Below are 18,769 nucleotides of genomic sequence, written 5' to 3'. Positions count from 1 at the left end.
ATTTATGTTCCCTCAAGTTTAATATTGAGATTTTCTACTGGATGTTAAAAAAAATAGCTACAGCCCTGATTAGACTACATTTAACCAGGTTTTGTCAAAAAAACACTTATGGTCAAATTAGAGATAGTCACTGTGATGATTTTCCCAGATGAAAGTCACCCAGATGAAAGTACATTTTCTCCATTTAAAGCTGCAGTATATAACTTTTATAAAAAATGATTTTTTTGTTTGTTAGATTTTTTTTTACATTTTTGTTAAAACTGTCACCATGTATTGACATTTTGCTATGATACAGATAATCTGTGAAAGATCAATCTCCTCAAACTCCTCTTTGAGCTGCTGTTGCCTTCTGCATCGCTCCTGACCAAAAACAACCAATCAGAGCTAGGAGGCGGGTCTTAGCACCATCAATCATTAGTATTCAATGCTAAATGTGCTAACGGGGGAAAAACAAGCTACAGGGCAAACTTTGCCGTCATCTGTGGCTATGCTAAATAGCCTTAGCATTGATGACCGTGCTAGGATGAGCTGTGCCATGAGATTATGATTAAAAGCAGTAAGACCCGCCTCCTGGCTCTGATTGGATGTTATCACTGGGCGTACTGGGAGAAAGTTTTATTTGACAGATTATAACAAAACAGTCCTGACACAGTGACAGTTTCAACAAATATGTAAAAAAAAAATATATATTTTTATAAAAGTTACATATTGCAGCTTTAAAGCATACCTAAATATTCCAAACTGTAAACTTCTACATATAGTGATGAAAAATAGAACTAAATAAACATCCTCCACACTTGACTGAGTTGGCATGAAGTGGGCAGCATTAAGTTAAATAAAACTTAGAAGATTTTGTTGGTCCAGTGTAGCAGATATTAATATTTTTAATGTAAAGCTGTGATAACATGAATTTAGTCGTAACCCAACTGGATCAACAGTTCGCTGTTGATCATTTCACCAGTTATTTCTAAGTTCAGCCCAGTTTAAGGAGCTACCAGTTGGAACAACACCATAAAAAAGTGTGGCTCTGACAACACAGAAGCACATGAAGCCAGATGGAAATCGTGACGAGGGAACCTTGACCAAGGGAACCGAAGGAGTTATGGTCACGTTTCAGAACATCTGAAGTGAATCACAGCCCAAATAGAGAACAACGTGTTCCTTTATTCTTTAGGCAAAACCTCGAACCAATCAGATGGTGAGAGGTAGTTGTTGTAGCTCTGCACTAAAACTAGAAACCCTGGGAGAAACCTCCATTACCTCAGTGTATGTGTGAATGGGAGGTGTGTGTGTGTGTTATGAATACATGTAGCTGAGGGGGAGAAGGAGGAGCGGACAGAGTTAGATGCCAAAGTTTGGAGTGGAAAAGTACAGCCGTTTGTTCCACTGGTATAAACTTCCCTTTGGTTGCACAGCCCAGCCAATCAGAAAAACAGCCCAACCAAAACAAATCAACAGTAACTCTCCAGATCTGCTCCCATTTGTAATAAGATTTATTACCCATTATCACAGATTCCATCCAACATGCAGCTTCCAGCTTGTGTTTCCTTATCCAACCCGTTTTGTTGTCTGAAGAATTCAACATTAAAGCTGCAGTTGTAACTTTTATAAAAAATGTTTTTTAACATATTTGTTGTAAGACAGATAATCGGTTAAAAATATAAACTTCTCTGCTTTCTCCCAGTGCTAACTAGGAACAACCAATCAGAACCAGGAGGCGGGTCTTAGCGCTGTTAATCATTCCCATGCACGTGCTATAGCTTCTCCCTGCAGCATAGTCTGTCGTGGATGCTAGTCGGATAAATGGTTCTTCTGTAATGGTGGTTTCTTTCTCCGCCATTAGCACATTCAGTAGCTAGTTTTCTATTAGCTAACTTGTTGCTAATGTCCAATTAGCTGCTAAATGGTTTCTCCGTTTCCTGGAAAGAGGAAGTCTGGAGATGTGACCCCGGGTCCCTGCATATGTGTGAAGACGTCAGGGTCAAGAGGTCAGGAAGAAGTTGCACTGAGGTGTTAGGTTGGGCAATAAAACAGGAATGTGTGAAAAAACCTGTCCAGCTCATTTGTTTTGTTATCCTGACTGAACATCCCTACTCTTTAACTTTTGATTTTGGTCCCTCATGTTTTCTTCGTTTATACTCATGAAACATGTTACGTCTAAAAAGGAATTAGTTTTGAACATAATTGATCCCATACTTAGCAGAAAAGCTATTTTGGGTCATGATAAAGACTCTTACTGTGGAGAAAATATCAGATTTTGGGCAATAATTTCACACACATTCCTCAGATCTGGGATCTTCTCTGGACACGTTGTTCTTCGGTTGTTGATTGGATTTAAGTGTGGCAATTAACTGGACCATCAAGCAGCTATATTTTCTTTCTTTAAAACAAAGTGCTGTTGTTTGTGATCAGGTGATCTCGTAACCCCATTTTATCTTCAGATTCTTCTCAAAGGGGCAGGATTATGTGTTTTCCAGCCACGTAGTACCATTTTATAGCACAATTAACTATGCTAACTTCTGTTGTTATAAATATGATATACATATTAAGTGTGACTTAAAATAAATTTTACCTTGTAATTTGACACCTTGAAATTGGGCTTCTGTCTCTTTAAAAACTCCTGCTCTTTCTGATACTCTGCTTTAGGAAGTCCTCACAACATGGCTCCTCTATTAACCTTTTAACAACGTTTTTTTTTTTTTACCAGCATTGCACTGAAAAGAATATTGTATGAGCTCAGTAGATGTTGCACCAGGTGTTGCTAATTACTGCTGGCTAGTCTGAAGGAGCTGAGTGGGAGAGCAGCTGTGCCTTGAAGGCGAAACTAGGGGCACCAAGAAGGTTTGGACAATTGAATGGTTGCCATGGAGATTAAAGGATTTCTCACACATGCATGACATAATCAAAGCAGCACTCCAAGTATGTTCTTGATGAGGGAATAATATCATAATATGATGTTAAGGTAAAAAATTTCACACAAGGCTGCCCCTTTAAATAATGTCTCATAGTAATGCTTCTCAATTTATTCTTCTATTATATAAAGTCTGAGAGTCCCAAAGCAGAAAAATGTTCCCAAATCATGACACTACCACCAGCAGCAGTAGCACAAACAATTGAGCCAAGGGAGGATGGGACCATGCTTTAATATTGTTTCCACCAAGTTCAGTTGTGGCTGAAACTGTGGGATCAGTTTTTCCAGTCTGTAATTGTCCAGTTTGACCCTCCTGCTGTCACCTGACAGAATGAAGGTTGATGGTGGTTTTCTGCTGCTGTAACAACACAACGATTAGAACAAAACAACCCAGAATAATCCAAATGCAAAACCAAGTGACAACCAAAATACAAAGAGCCTGGTTTAAATAGCAGCTGTTGTAACACATGACTAAACACAACATTTAGTTTCTGATCCGTGGATAAAATGTTGGTAGATTGATTCCACTGGTGTCAGTAGTATCACCAACTGCTCCTGTGGAGTTGTGGGCTCTGAATCAGACCTCCTGACACCCTCAGGTCTCTGTAAACAGGCCCTCAGAGAGGTAGGTACTCCCACAGAGCAGCGAGTGGAGGAGGGGCTCTGTTGTTATTCTGGTAGCATGAGCTCAAAGCTGCTCTTCAGCAGGCTGCTGAATGTTTCACAGAGCTGACAATCCTCTTCAGGCCAGAGTGGGCCTTCAGGCACTTCCCAGGACACCACAACCTAAAGCACCTCTTCACACTTCTGTTTAATTTATTCAGGCACTTCCCATGACACCAGAGTTATCCTAAAGCTCACCAGGACACAACAGTTAGGGTATAGTTTACCAGAACACCAAGAATATCCTAAAGCTCACCAGGACACAACAGTTAGCCTAAAGCTCATTAGGATTCCACAACTACCCCACAGTTAGCCTTAAGGCTTCTCAGGACACCATAATTGGCATTAAGATTTGGCTTAAAGGGTTCCCAGTAAGTCATACCTAGTCTAAAACTTCCCAGGTCACCAGATTTAGCCTAAAGCTTCCCAGGACACCACAGTTAGCTTACAACTTCCCAGGGCCATAAAACACATTTTCACTGCTCTGTCTCTTGATTCAGGTGTTACAGACTTTATTTCTGCATGTAAGGCAGAAACCGAACCAGCACAAACGCGCTGGAAACGGATTGAATCACTGACTCAGATTCATGATAGCATGACAGGAAGAGACACAGTCCATCTCTGAGTCGCATCACGTAACAGTAAGAACCCCATGAGCTGATTGGTTAGCTGTTGTTATTTTATCTATTTGCTAAATAAATCCTGGTATGTGAATGTGGCTTCCTTTAGCTGCTGAAGGAAACAGCTCCTCCTGTTGGCCAAAGACTGACAGAAACGTTAGTCTTCAGCAAACTGGGCTCAAACTATGTCCAGAGGATGACATTATTGTTGTATAAAGAAGTAGAGAAGCAGAGTTTAAAACTCTGAATAGTAGTGTTTTTATTTTTCTTCACATCCTGAAATTGCTCTTTGTTTCACTCCAAGCTTGTGAGTTTGATCTTTGACCTTGCTTTTGTTGCAGAGGGCATGTTGCTTTATTACCTTCAACTTTGAAGGGTTTCTAATATCGAGATGTTATCCAAGAAATCCCCAAACCCAGAACCAGAGGTCCAGAACCAGAACTAGGCCATCTTTCTACTGGAGCAGGTCCTGATGCTCCCGGAAGGAAGAGCAGCCGTAGGGAAGACAAGTCTGGCACAGCACAGGAGGACTCTGATTGGCTGGCCGCTCACACAGCCCCGCCCACTGAGGTCCCACCTACTCCCAACTGAAATTTCGCTGTTGAGGGTTGGAGAATGTGGGGAAGTAACCTTCATTAAAAAAACAACTAATTTGATTATTTTGATCCTAAACGATTTAAAGGAGCTACTGTCACTTCCTTCAAAAGAATGTCTTCAAGACTCACCTCAGAAGAAAAGAACTGCTCCATCTGATTTATTACTGAGTCACTGCCAGTCTGAACTCATTCAGCTCTTAGAGCCTCTACTTTCTCTAAAACTGCACAAAATGTTGGTAAAACAAGACAAACTGGCTTCTCCTAAAGTTTATTGACCTGGAAGAACTGCGATAGTGAACTAATTTATCATCTGAACGTTAAAATGCTTTGCTTAATTAAAAAGTTTACATATGAAAATTTACAAAAATCTGCTTCAAAAAAACAGAAAGAAAATGGGGGGAGCGCTGCTGTTGTGTCAGAACCTCTGCTGAGTGGAGGACTTAGAAAAAGATTCGGATCCAAACTGTGATCCGGTTCAATTTAAATCCTGTGCGTCAGTTTCCAAGTAAAAACATTTTTCTGTTTGTTTTCAACTTCGAGATGAATTTCCGCACAGATGGGAGAGGAGATAGAGAGAAATGCTTGGCGCCCTCTTCTGGTCAGTTTGGGTGTTGAAAATGCAGCTGACTGCAGAACCAGATGGGTCACAGTTAAAATGAGCGGAAATAAGATTCAAAAGCTACAAACTGTCTGAACGATTAGACAAACTATATTATAAATATAATGTGTAAGTTTTTAAAAATGTTTTTAATATTTTTTTATGATACATTTAGATTCCTAAAGTTTATAACTTCAATCTAAACTGGTGGACAAAATATTTTTTTTGATGAGTTTCACTTCATTTATATCATTTTCACCTAAATTTATTTATAGCTTTGTTAAAATAAAACTGAATAAACAGAAACCAAACAAAACCTTTTCAAATCAAATTTTAACTTCTGTTCTCCTTCATAATGATGCTGTACTGTTAAATGAGCTGCTGTATTTAATGTTAATAAAACACAATAAACTTTTTTCTTGTAATGTGAGGAATTGCAGGAGTATGAACTTTTGGCAATCAGAAAAATAAAAATAACATCTAACTTTGGATCTGTGTTTTCTTCTGTGGAAAGACTACATTAATAAATGCCTGAAAAAGACTGATTTTACATCTAAATCTGATACATTTTTTCTGTAAACTTCAAATTATGTAGCAAAAATATTAGGTACTCCAGCTATTGATTACAAGTCTATTGCGATATATATTGTTATTGATTTATTGTCCAGCACCAGCTCAGGGCAAAATATTTAACCAGGAATTTACAACAGTGTGATTTTATTTCAACAGTAGCTGGGTTTACGGAGCGCCGCTGGGTGACGTCTGAGCAGGCGCGTCGCTTTGGGGTCAGAAACACAGAAGTCTGAGGTCACATTTAATTAGTAGCATGAACGACCATGCAGAAAAAAAATGATAACTGAAATCTGTAACACTGTGACCGGCCCTGAATCGTTCATTCTGCTGGTGTCTAAAAACAGTTCAGATGAACAAAGGTCGAGTCTCTCCTCCCCCAGCGACCTGCCAGCTGACCCCACATGACCCCAGAGCTGCTGAACACTGCAGCCGCCTTCAGAACGAGAAAAATAATGATGATTATATTTGTCTGAATGTCAAAGGTCAGGTTGTACCTCCGTCTCTAGATGGACACAGAGACGTCGGTAGCTGGACTGGAACCAGAACCAGCAGCCAGAGCTCAGTGACGAGCTGCTGATGACGGAAACAGGAGGAAATGAAGACCAGATCAGTCTTTTGTTTCACTTCTCCTGCTCCTCTTCCTCTCTCCTTCTTCTCTCCTCCTCCTCCTGCAGCTCCTGCTGCTCCTTGGCATCCGCCTCCCTCAGCTTGTCCTCCACATCCTCAGGGATGTCCACCTCCATCAGGTTCTCCATGCCGAGCTGCGGCTCGTCTCCGATCAGCACCTGGAAGGACAGAGACGTAAGACTGGACTAGAGGATCCTCCAGACCAGCAGCCGCTCCGGACCAGCAGCTCCTACAGACTAGCGGCTGCTCAGACCCCAGCAGGTCCGAGTTTCTTACCTGGACCAGTTTCTCGCAGGCGGCGCCGACGTGGACGTCCTTCTCCCAGCGGTGGAGCTCCCTCACAATGGGATAAACGTTCTTCTGTCGGAGCGTCAGGCGGCCGGCTTTAGTCGCCGTCAGCTGGGGGTGGAGCGGACCGTCAGGAAATCTGAATGAAACCAGATCTGTGTGTGTGTGTGTGTGTGTGTGTGTGTGTATACGGTACCAGTAGCAGGGTTTCCAGCAACATCTTTCTGATGTCGGGGTCCGCTTCTCGCTGCTTGTCCTCCGGCAGATACTGCAGGTCCACAGGCAGACCTGAGCAACAAAACTAAGGATTATAATCTGTCCAGATTATTCTAATGATGCATTTCCTGAGCGTTTAATTTAATGGCGGCAAGTCATTTTGATTTTTCACCAGTTTCAGCAAAATGCGTTTAGTTTTGGCTATAAACCTAATCAGGGTCAAAAGTTCCTGAACCCTGGTCTGGACTGGAAAAGCTAAACACTCAGACAGACATGAATTCACCAGTTTAATAACTGGAAGAGGAGAAACACTGAAACAGAACAAAAGTGCATTCGTCAATAAATTAAAAATATCAATGAGAACATGCTTTATGTCAGTTAATTTAATTAACTTTGGCCAATAAAAAATTATAAAAAAAACCTCAAACTTTTTCAGAACATTTGAACAGATGTTAAACAGAAATGTTACAGAACCCAAAGATCACTGCTAGAGAAGCTGGCTGTTATTGGAATGTTGAGTGGAAGGAAAAAGTCTGAAAGCAACAGGAAAAAGCAGCGTTATGTAGGGACTGTAAAGGACAGTTGATCCAGCAGTAGGCCTGTTGCAATAACGATTAAACTGAAACTAATAAATTGGATGTTTTATCGTTCTTCTCTTTTCTATCTTTCTACCAAAACCAGGACGACTTAAGTGTTCAGTCTGGTGATTTGGTCTCAACTAAATCATTGTTTTGAAGGACGGTTTTGTTTTCACAGACTTGAGAAGTAATTTTATTTTCTGTTTCTGCTGTTTTGTTTATTTATTTTGGATATTTAAAATGTCTTCCAGTTCCACTGTTAAATGTTCAGCAGAATTTAAAGTTTATTAATCTGTGAGAATGTGTTCCTGCATTATTATACCGTTACTGATATATTGCTTGAAAATGGATAAAAGTGTATAACTTCTGCTTGGTTAAGGCCACAACCTCCCAATATTGCACAGTGGCGAGATAGGATTAAAAAAGTCTATATAATGGAAAAAACAACATCAAGATTACAACTTAAGATGGAGACCTTTGAAACAAGATGGAGACCTATAACTAAATTCATAATGTAACCTTGACACCTCTATTTATCTTTTTTTTTTTTTGTTTTTGTCTTGTTCGTGTACTTTTCAAATTTAGTTTGTATTATCACTATTATGTACCTTCATTACTTGAGTTTGTATTCTCTGTATATGTTGATGTAAAACAGTTATTGAAAATAAAAAGTTCAAAAAAAAAAAAAGAAAATGGCCTCAAAACAACAATATTATTAATAGAAATAATTACTGGCACAATTTATCGTCATGCTAAATTTGCCATTGTGATAGGCCTATTGGGATTTATTTAATTAGTCTGATGTGGTTTTAAAGGTTAGCATCCAAATGAGGATTAGCCTTTAGATTCACATAAAAATTAAGATTCTTATTTGCTACAAATGTCCAAAAAAAATCAGAATCAAATCAGGAGTTTGTAAATAATTCCCTCTCTTCATTAACGGAAACACGGCTTTTGTTTGATGTATTCTTCCAAATAACTTGAAAATAAAATCATTTTCTAATTTCCTGGGAAATGACTGTTGGATTCTCATCAGCTGAGAGTCAAATTTCACTTTTTAAACCGAACAACTGAAATAAATCATCTTTTCGATGAAATCCTAATAATTTTAAGGTGTTTTTTTTTGGACCTGCCTTCGTTCTCCTCCTCAGTGAGCTCCTCCGGGCCGGCCAGAGGCAGAAGCAGGAACGGCAGCACGTCCACGGCGTCGCTCAGCAGCCACGCATGATGAGCTGTTGATCACAGCAGAAGGATGTCAGAGCAGATCGGGTTCTGGTTCTGGTTCATCCTTCAGAGTTACTCCGGACGGCGTTGGGAGTTTCTCACCGTGGTCGAAGCAGCAGTTCCTCAGCGTGCCGATGACGCCGCCCCTCCTCACCACCGACGCCTCGTACTGAGTGAACGGCAGCAAACGCTGGATCACACACCTGGAGCAGAAAAGATCCGACAGTTTTAGCATCTAAAAAATAAATATCCAGATGAGAGGCAAATGTTCTCTGGTCCACAAAGAGACAGACAGACTCTATTCAGGTAGAAACTCGACTTCTAGCTCTGAAACTCACCTGTCCCGGTCCATCAAGAGGCTCCTGGCCTCGGGAAGCTGGGTCAGGTTGGACAGCAGGGGGCCCAGGTAGTGCAGCTTGGCCTTTCTGTTGAAGCTTTCATTGCAGAAGATTTCCACCAGCTGGGCCAGACCGAGCTGCTCCTGCAGGACCTGAGAGAGCAACCAGCAGAGGCTTCAACCCGACAGGTGAGGAGGAACTTCATCCACCTGACAGGTGAGAGAAGCCCGATGTCTGCCTGATGTTTCTGCAGCTGAACCCTGAGAAACGACCAGCGGGGACTGGCCTGGCGTACCTGGAAGACGGTCCTGCAGGTCTTATCATGGCGGCTCAGGTTGGACAGGATGGTGCAGATCTGATCAGAGAACAGAAACTCTGGATCCTGGAGGTTCTTCAACAGAACCGGAAGAACCTGAACCTCACAGACCAGAACCTGAGGAAACACAGAGACCAGCAGGCAGTCAGAGGTCAGAGGTCAGAGCAGGTTCAAGTCTCCCACCATTAAATATCCTGAATATTATTTAATCTTCATGGTTGAGTCTACTACTTATTTAATGTAGCAAATTAACACTAACTGTGTTTATTAGGATCCAACTCTGTCCCATAAATTAATCTGAAATATTATTATTATTAGTTAAATTAATCTCATCACTACATTATTATTAGCCAACTTCAGCTTCGTTTTGTCCTTCACCTGCTGCTCACCTGGTGCAGAGTCTCATCAGCTGACAGGTTGATCAGGATGTGGTAGCAGTCCTTCACTATGGCAACAGAGGGGTCAGAGGTCAGCGCAAACAGAGCTGCTAAGAGGTCAGGTTTAGAGCGCAGGAACCGGCAGCCATCTCTGAAAGAAACAAACAGCGCTGGCATTGATGCTCCTGAATCAATCTATGGTGACCCCTGACCCCTACAGAGGTCAGCACCCCACAAAGGTTAGCACCCCACAAAGGTTATGACAGTTAACTAAAACTAACAAAATAGAAAACTTTTTTGTTAATTAAAGTAAATAAAAATGGCAATTTAGGGGGAAAAACTATAACTAACTGGAAATATATTGTGCATTTATAAAACTATCCTGCCAGCCATTCATCATCCAATCAATGTAGACATAATCACAATCCTTTGAGCTTTTTTAATTCTGCACCAAAAATTTTACCAAGCATAAAAAAACTAAAACAATCACTAATAAAAACTAATAACTAATAAAAACAAAAATAAAAGTAAACTTTCCAGAATCTCTTTCTCTTTCTTACTGTTTATTCAATGTCACATGATGTTTTTATTTTGTTTTTTAATTATGTAAAGCTCCTTGAAAGGCCTTGCTGCTGAATTGTGCTATGCAAATAAAATCTGATTGATTGATTGATTAATGAAAAGCCCAAAGTCATTATAACCCGGGGTCCCGCCAGCTGACCCAGGCGCTCAGAGGTCAGCGTCCCACCTGCTTCCAGACAGCCCCAGGATGTACTCCGTGGCCTTCCCCTTCACATCCGGCCGGGTGCTGGGCGTCAGGAAGGCCAGCAGCTCTGCAGCCTCAGCATCACTCAGCATCTTCTCAGCAAACCGTCTGATGGACAGAGACGAAACCACAGTCAGCCCTCCATAGCTTCAAAAAATACCCACTTTAAGAGTCATTTCACTCATAAAAGTCAAACTACTTTTAGTACTTAGTAAATTACTATTAACTACTGCAACTCAGAGAGTAACTTCACTGAATGAAGAGCAAAGACATTTTAACAAAAAATGCACCTGAAAGACAGACCCACAGTTTATGTTGGAGTGAGACCTCTTGTTTCTTCACCTGCTTTGTTGCTTGGATGTTATTTTCTCAAAGCTCTAAATCAGCCTGTTGTTGAAGTTTTTCTTCTTCCCAAATCTATTTTATTATGATATTTATTAGCATGATTTATTTTCAGTTTTGTCTTTAAAAATATGAGATATCTAATTTTAAATTATTAAGTCAGATTTTTTCCTCTTCTATATAGCTTAAAGATGCAGAACAATACAACAACTCACAGTACAACAGAGAAATTTAACCAGATAAAAAAATAAGTGAAAGACAATCTATAAAAATACAAAACAATACAGTGTAAAAATACAGAAATCATTACAAGAAAACTTGGCAGGAAAACAAAGGAATTTATTGTTATATTGGTAAAAAGATTGGGGTTTTAACAAGTCCTGAAATTAATTTGTTTCACCTGCATTAAAAATGGAGGTAACTTTCTAAAAAATAGCACTTTTTAATAAAAATATAGCCAGGATTAAAATAGTTTATTACTGTAGCTTGATTTATCTGCTGTTAAAAGACCAATTCCTATTAAATCAAAACTTAAACGTGGAAATTATATCTTATGATACAGGTTTGAAAATCCTTTCGAATAAAAAAAGATTTTTACTTGATTTTTCTTGAGTGAAGCTAAGCACTCCTACTCTTACTGGAGTCGCCTGTCTGTAGAACCGCTGTGGGTAAATACAAAGGAAATAAATAAAGTATTCTGATATTCGATTCATGTTTAATTCACACACAGCTCTGTAATAGAATAATTTGTCAAAATCTGCTATAATAACCGCTTCATCAGGTGATGTTTGGTCTGAGGGAACAGCTGATTGTCACACAGTTGATCATATTTGATCACGTTTTTGTTGATAAAGCTTGAGACATGCAGATAATCTTAAATGTTTCAATAAAATTCACCTTGAACTCGCAGCAGGATTCCTCCTGTCCTCCTGCCTCGACGGTTCTTTACAGAAACTCTTCCAGAATTAAATATCATGTAGAAGAAACCGCATGTGGACGAGGCAGCATGAAACAACGCGTCACTTCCGGGATCGTCTTCTTCTGGCGTTATATGACGAATGGCAGACTAACTATGAGCTGCATGCTGCCACCATCTGGACTGGAGGATGAACAAGAAATTGGCAGGAAAACAATAATAAACTCACTAGATTATTTCGGATTAAAAAAAAAAAAAAGACATGATTTGAGTCTCTCCCGTGTTCCCTCTGCTGTTTTTATTAGATTATCAATTAGACCTCTACCGTCATCTCGTGTTCACACTGTGAGTCCTGCGACTTCTAGGCACATTTTGATCTAATTTTCAGAAAATAAATCTAACTTTTTATGTAAAAAGTTAAAGATTTACCACAGCAAACACCAGACTGTGTGTGATGGTTCCTAAATCTGCCATTTTTCAGCCTCCGATTGAAAACTGTTTCTCTGAACAAATCCACCTTAAAAGGGGACCAATGATGCTTCCCATTACACAAATTAGGATAGGTCTATCAGCTGTGCAAAACATGTTTGTTATGTTTTGCTGCACAGAATCATTCTCAGCTCAGTTATGTCCGTTTTTAGTTCCTTTCAGATTGAGCTGTTTTAGGATTTCCGTCACTTTTATGCAAATAAGCTGCTGCTGACCACGCCCCCAAATCATTGTTTACTACTGCACGTGAAAATGACTGCACACCAGGGCTGGATGTTGAATGAAAAACTTACCAGAAAATAAGCATTTCATACCAGTCTTTATCAATAATTAGTGATTTTTATTACTGGTGGCGTGATCTTTCCTATTTCATCCACAATTTTCACTCCATGTTTTTTTAAGCAGATACAAGGCACACTGGCAAAATCTCAAATTGCTGCTGTGCAAGATACTAAAAATCCTGTTGCTAGGAAACCAAAGAGTGAGTTAGTTGCTAGGGAGCCGTAGAGTGAATGAGTTAGTGGATGCCACCAACTTTGCTTGGCTTACCTTGACAGGTTGAGCAGCTAAAGTCTTTCCTCTGCCTACATCTCCCAGAATGCTGTGTGGTTCTGGGTTGAAGTTCAGTGAATATGCTGTCAGATGCATGATCCATTTATATTGATCATGTGTCTACCACAATATATTTTGTTATTGATTGTCCAGCCCCATTGCAAACAGACATGCAATAGTACAATGGTCCATCTTTGACCCAGAAGTGGAGAGTCCTGACCCATCAGCAAGGCAGCAGCAGCGCTTTCTGAACCGAGTCAATAACCAAACACTGCTCTTCTCCAGCAGCCATTGAACATCACATAAAACAAACTGACAAGCTCCACTTGAGTTGCTAGGTAACAAGGCACCGTCCTTGTGACTTGATAATCGGGAGGTTTTTGAAACTGCTTGTTTTCCAGACACCAGAAAACATAAACTTACTTCCATAAAAAAGTTGGACATTGTTGCTTTAGCGCTTGGACTGCTACCAGAAAATGGAAGGACAAAAAGATGCAAAAAGTAAATTTTGGATATTAGGTAGAAACTGAGAAAAAGTCCTGTTTATTTTTAACCTTCTAAACTATTTTATTGATATACTGAAAAAAAAATACATAAACATCTTTCATATCCTCGACAACATCTGCATTGAAATGCTAATGATTGATTCCTGCAGCAGAGTAAACATCTGATTAAAGGAACAGTTCACCTTTTCTGAGTAACGTCAGCCTCTTTACAACAAGTTTCACCATAAAGAGGCTGCAGAGAGTCGTCACTCTTCAGATATTTCAGAGATGTTCCTGCATGCAGAGCGAAGGAGGGGCTCCTCAGAAGAAACAGTCTGACCCCTCAACACACACTTAACTGACAGACAGGTTGCAATAATACTTCAAAACAGACAGAAAGCACAAAAATCAGCATCTGAAGACAGAAAGGTTTCAGCAGACGTCTGTGGTTGGAGAGCAGAAAGAGGGCGTGGCCTCAGACTGGTCCGTAAACTGGTAGAGGGGTTTATCAGGGTGTCGTCACCAACATGGGGCAGAACACATTTAGGTCGGTGAAGTAGAGCTGCACAGTCTTTATTTTACAGTCTGGAGTTGTTGTGATGAGGCGTTCAGGGGAAGGCACGGTGGCATCTGATTGGTCGAGATCAGCCTTTCTCGGTTGGCTCAGGCATGGCAATCCGTCAGTCATCATCATCATCACCGCCTCCTCACTCTGCCTTGTCCTTCCTCTTGGCGGTGAACGGCACTTTGTTGGCTACTGTAGAGCCCACGCTAGAGACGCCGCCGGCCACGGCGGAGACGCCGCCCTTCACCAGCCCCACCCCCATCGACGGCACTGTGGTCACCGCCGACTTGGTGATCTCCAGGCTCTTCCCACCCACCCAGGCGACTCCGCCCACCGCGGCACCGACTACGCCCTTGGTGACGTTGAAGAGGCCGCCGGTGACCCGCCACACCATGCCGGGCGGAGCGACGGCGTGATCTTTACCGGGGTCTGGAATGCAGATCAAACAGAGTTTGGATTTATTGCAACTTTCATATCAATCTGAAGGAAGAACTTTAAATTCTACTTGATTATAATACATAGTTGCCATAAGTTTGAACCGGAAGTGATCCATGCCATCTCGGTAAGCATCAAAGCACTGATGAACCATGGGTTAGAGACCAACAAAAGGAAAATATATGGCCACTCTTGACCAATGTGCAAGAGAAAGATAAATGAACAAAATGGCTGCTGTCGGGATGGACCCATATGAAGACAAAGAAGGAAAATATGCCAGATGATGTGGACAAGCTGCCTCCGATCTCATTCTATGACATAGTTTGCTACTTGGTGAACAGATAGTCCACCATCTGGAGGAATTTTGCAGCTTGAAATCCATGGACACATACAATCAATGTTTGAACGGATTTGTAAAGGACGTACAAACTCTTCGTGTGAATAAGTTCTGGTGACTGGCAGAATACGTACATGCAGCAACATCCACATAGGCTACATGTCCGTCACATGCTAGTTCACCAATAAGTATTGCAGTAAGTATCACTGATATTCATCTTAATTTTATACAAAGGTGGGTGGAGTTCTCAAAACTTGTGACTGAGCAGTAGTTGTAATGTCCTTATATTGATTATAAGTTAGATAGAAAAAAGGCGAGAGCAAGTTCTAAGCTGGTTCTTGTTTATTGTTGTTGTAGCAACTCCACAGCAACTGCCTATCAAAGTTCCTGGAAGTATGATGTCATATGACAACTATGTTCAAACATCTCAGACTTGATTTGATTGCGTCATGGAGAAGCACTAGAGTCATTTCAAGTCACTTTGGAGATCCTCAGGAGGCTAGGTCGCCATGTTTGACCAAAAGGGGTCTGAACTGGTGCACAGGGTGCTGCGACACAGACAGCTGCAGCTGGACACAGACACTGATCCTGCTGACAAAACAACTGGTTCTGGAGTAGCAGCAGCAACATCCGAGCCTATATTGCACCAGTGATCTGATGTACCAGCGATTAGACACATCCCTCGGCTCGGCGCTTACCCTCTGGGGACTGGCTGTCGGCGGGCTCAGCTTCGTCCGAGGCCAGGCTGGTCCCGGGCTGCGGCTCCACGTTCACGCTGTTCACGTCCTGGGGAAAAACCCTGAAGAGTCACCAGGAATTACAACAAGATGGAGTCTAAGTACTAATTATACCAGCTGGGAACATTAAAACTACGTACTCCACTCCTGGTTTTTATTATAAAGACTAAAACACATAAATTTAAACAAGGAACTTGAGCTGCTGGATGGACGGACAAAGATAAAAATAAAGTTGTCAATGCTGTTTAGGAATACTTTATTAAAAGAAAAACATTTGAGGATTAAAAAAAGGCTTAAAATAACTTTGGTGTTGTTTTAATATGATCCGGTTTACCAGATGTGCTTGAATGCAGGATAAAAGGAGCTGTAGGGAAATTCAGAGGAATTCAGAAATCCCACCGAATTTCTTAATTCAGAGGGATTTATCAGAACAGAACCAGTGTGCAGTAGCATCTAGTGCTGAAACAATTAATTGATTATTTTAAATAATTTTTGAATAATTTAGTAACTGATTAATCGTTTTAGACTACAGACTCTTTCATTTGCTGACGGAACAACACACTCAGCATAGTAATAAAACAAAAACTGTAAAATAGAACAAATATTTTGCATTTAAAGATTAAAAACCTTCTTTGCCTGTAAATCTGTTCTAACCAGAACTTCTCTATTGGCAGTTTTAACATCATATTTTGTAAAAGTCTCTTATTAATCACATTTTTCTATTCAATTATTAATCAATAAATAATCACATGTTGATGTCAGAAGAATTGTTTAGCTGCAGATACATCTTCAGCTATAAATGGAAAAAAGGTTCACTGAAGGAATGCTGAAAATGTTTTATTTAAACAAGGAATTGAATTGTTTGCATTTTTTAATATGTTTATAATACTGTAAAAAATAAGCTTAAGTGATTAAATGAAAAATCTGAATATTTTAATCTGATTAATAATTAATTACTTCAATCATTGCCACTGCAGCTCCAGTAGGATCTGATCAGCTGTGCAGCGTTTTGGACCGATTGAACACTGGATTTGGACTTCAGCTGATTTTGCTCCAGAACCAGAGATGTTTACATTGTTTTGGATCATTCAGTTCAGAGCAGAGCAGCTTTGGACCTTATGCTGTAACAGAGTTCTGGTTCGGTCCATCTTCCTGTCCGCAGCTTAGGCACAGCTGGGACACTTCTCTGGCTGTGTCTGGTGTCACTTTCGAAAGTTTCCCTACAGAATGTTGCAGTGAACACTTTGGTTCCTCATGTAAACATTCTGCATGAGTTCAGGAGGTAAACGGAGCTGAGTCGTCTGGTACCGAACCAAGTGGACTGGATATGTTCAGTGTGATTATCAGTAGATAATCTGATCCAGAACCGCACAGCATTCTGGGAGATGTAGGCAGAGGACAGGCTTTAGCTTCTCAACCTCTGAAGGCTATCTAAGCTGTGTTGGCAGGCCTGTCACGATAACAAATGTTACTGGACGATACATTGCTCCAGAAGTTATTGTGATAAACAATAATATTGTTGTTTACAGACCATTTTCACGTGATATAATGATGACGGCACAATAATAATGCAAGGAAACATTCTGATAGATCAATATACTTTAACTTCTAATGAACATTTAACACTGCAACTAGAAGACATTTTAAATATCCAAAATAAATAAACAAAACAACAGAAACAACAAATAAAGTGAATTATTAAGTCTCAGTAAACAAAACTGTCCTTCAAAATAAGGACTAGTTGAGACCAAAGACTGAAGACTTTTTGTTATCCAATTTTTGGTAAAAAGAGAATAATAAATTAAAACGTTACATTATTTTGACAGTTCAAAAGATGAGTAGCATCAACTAACTCATTCACTCTTTGGTTACCTAGCAACAACCTGCTAGGTAACTTGCACAACAGCAGTTTTGCTACTGTGCCTAAAAACTACTTAAAATAATAAGGATAAAAAAAATTATGATGCACAGTGAAAATTTTGGATAAAACAGAAAAGGTCATGCCACCAGTATTTCAGATACTTGAAACAAAAACTAATTAATAATGATCGATAGATTGATATGAAAAACTGCATCAGATAGCTTTACCTGCTTCTAACAGAGGTCAAACTGCAGGTTTGTGATGTTGTGGTTCAACTTTTCCTAACATGAACCAGGTTGGGTCCACCAGCCCAGCTTTCCCCTGGTCTCCTAACCAAACCAAACCAAGCCCAGCCTTCTGGCTGTTTAGCTTGCTGCTGAACTGTTTTCTTCGCCCTAAATGCAAACCAGACAGCGAACTGGTTTGTTATGAAACTCTGAACCTTGGGAAAAAGTCTCGGGAGGGTTGGGAAAGGCTGCGGCCTCCTGGTGTCTGATCATTCCTTCGATGGGAAGGAAAACTGAACCAGACACAGAGATCACTGTTGGAGCTCAGAGTCGTGTTTAAACATGTAATTATCTAACATGTTTTCAGCTCACTCTCACTCTGGAAGGTTCTGTTTGGCTGGTTTTTAATCACATTTAGTAAAAATTTCAACATATTTTTGACTAGTTTTGGCCGTGTTGCCTGAATGCTCCATCTTGTTGGAGATGTGACACCATGATGTTAACTTCTTCACATTTCAGTGAAACAACATGAAGCTTTGAGCTTCACATCTCATCATTATGCTCTAATCTGAGCTTTTTCAGGAGATTTATCCTGAAAGCAGATTTTCTTCCTGTCTGTTTTTCTTGTGACCCACAGCTGCAGGTTTTTATCTTCTATCCAGGCAGTCAGAATAAAAAACAACAACCTGGTGTTTCAGTTAGTTGGACCAGCTGCAGTTTCTGCTCCAGGGCTTTTAAATGTGAAAACAAGCTCTAACTGTGTTCCTGATCCACATCATCACTCCGGACCTCAGCAGCGCGGAGGAAAAACTTGGAGCAAGCTGCGCTTTAATGGGGATACTGGTGCGTCCTTACCTTCACCATTGTTCCCAGTGCTTCTGGCTGGAACACCTGAGCCAGCAGCAGATTGAGAAGTGGGCCTCGGTCTGGGTTTTGGAGGGGGAACCTGCACCCTGCAGCTGTCGGTCCGTCAGTCCGTCAATCCTCCAAACAACCAACTTCTCCAGAGTTTCTGCAGACCCGCTGCTGCTGCTGCTGCTGCTGCTGCTCTTCTCGCTGCTGCTTCTGCCGACGTGGCGCCTTCACCAAGCACACGCACTCATGGACACGCAGACATCCCGCTGTCAAAGTA

At 40.7% G+C, this 18,769-nt stretch overlaps 2 protein-coding genes across 3 annotated transcripts; both read right to left on the bottom strand.

Moving 5' to 3' along the window:
* Positions 1-6,011: 6,011 nt before the first annotated feature.
* On the bottom strand, positions 6,012-12,112 carry hgh1 (HGH1 homolog (S. cerevisiae)). Of its 2 annotated transcripts, none has more exons than XM_015043985.1 (10): positions 11,931-12,112; positions 10,674-10,799; positions 9,938-10,076; positions 9,528-9,665; positions 9,233-9,384; positions 8,997-9,097; positions 8,804-8,902; positions 7,073-7,164; positions 6,865-6,987; positions 6,012-6,746 (listed from the first exon to the last, which is right to left on the bottom strand). In XM_015043985.1, the coding sequence occupies exons 2-10, from the start codon at positions 10,781-10,783 to the stop codon at positions 6,582-6,584; spliced, it is 1,119 nt and encodes a 372-aa protein (XP_014899471.1). In that variant the 5' UTR covers positions 10,784-10,799; positions 11,931-12,112; the 3' UTR covers positions 6,012-6,581. The 2 variants fall into 2 exon arrangements, with proteins under 2 accessions (XP_014899471.1, XP_014899472.1); XM_015043986.1 differs by having other exon boundaries at positions 10,674-10,783.
* Positions 12,113-13,532: 1,420 nt separating this feature from the next.
* LOC106954467 (transmembrane protein 263) lies at positions 13,533-18,769 on the bottom strand. The gene is made up of 3 exons (XM_015043984.1): positions 18,493-18,769; positions 15,511-15,598; positions 13,533-14,469 (listed from the first exon to the last, which is right to left on the bottom strand). Exons 1-3 carry the CDS (start codon positions 18,499-18,501, stop codon positions 14,183-14,185), a joined length of 384 nt encoding a protein of 127 aa, XP_014899470.1. The 5' UTR covers positions 18,502-18,769; the 3' UTR covers positions 13,533-14,182.

Source organism: Poecilia latipinna, unplaced genomic scaffold (assembly GCF_001443285.1).
Source record: "Poecilia latipinna isolate Pla-1442-1.1 unplaced genomic scaffold, P_latipinna-1.0 Scaffold659, whole genome shotgun sequence".
Taxonomy (NCBI): domain Eukaryota; kingdom Metazoa; phylum Chordata; class Actinopteri; order Cyprinodontiformes; family Poeciliidae; genus Poecilia; species Poecilia latipinna.
The sequence above is the reverse complement of the archived record's forward strand: the minus strand, read 5'-3'. Positions and strand labels throughout refer to the sequence as shown.

Excerpts from the sequence above, each read along its gene's own strand:
- hgh1 (XM_015043985.1), bottom strand. The coding sequence starts at position 10,783 with ATGCTGAGTGATGCTGAGGCTGCAGAGCTGCTGGCCTTCCTGACGCCC. Across the intron at positions 8,903-8,996 it reads GAACTGCTGCTTCGACCACG|CTCATCATGCGTGGCTGCTG; the intron begins GTGAGAAACTCC and ends TGTGATCAACAG. Across the intron at positions 6,747-6,864 it reads CCTGCGAGAAACTGGTCCAG|GTGCTGATCGGAGACGAGCC; the intron begins GTAAGAAACTCG and ends CTGTCCTTCCAG.
- LOC106954467 (XM_015043984.1), bottom strand. Across the intron at positions 14,470-15,510 it reads CGACAGCCAGTCCCCAGAGG|ACCCCGGTAAAGATCACGCC; the intron begins GTAAGCGCCGAG and ends TCTGCATTCCAG.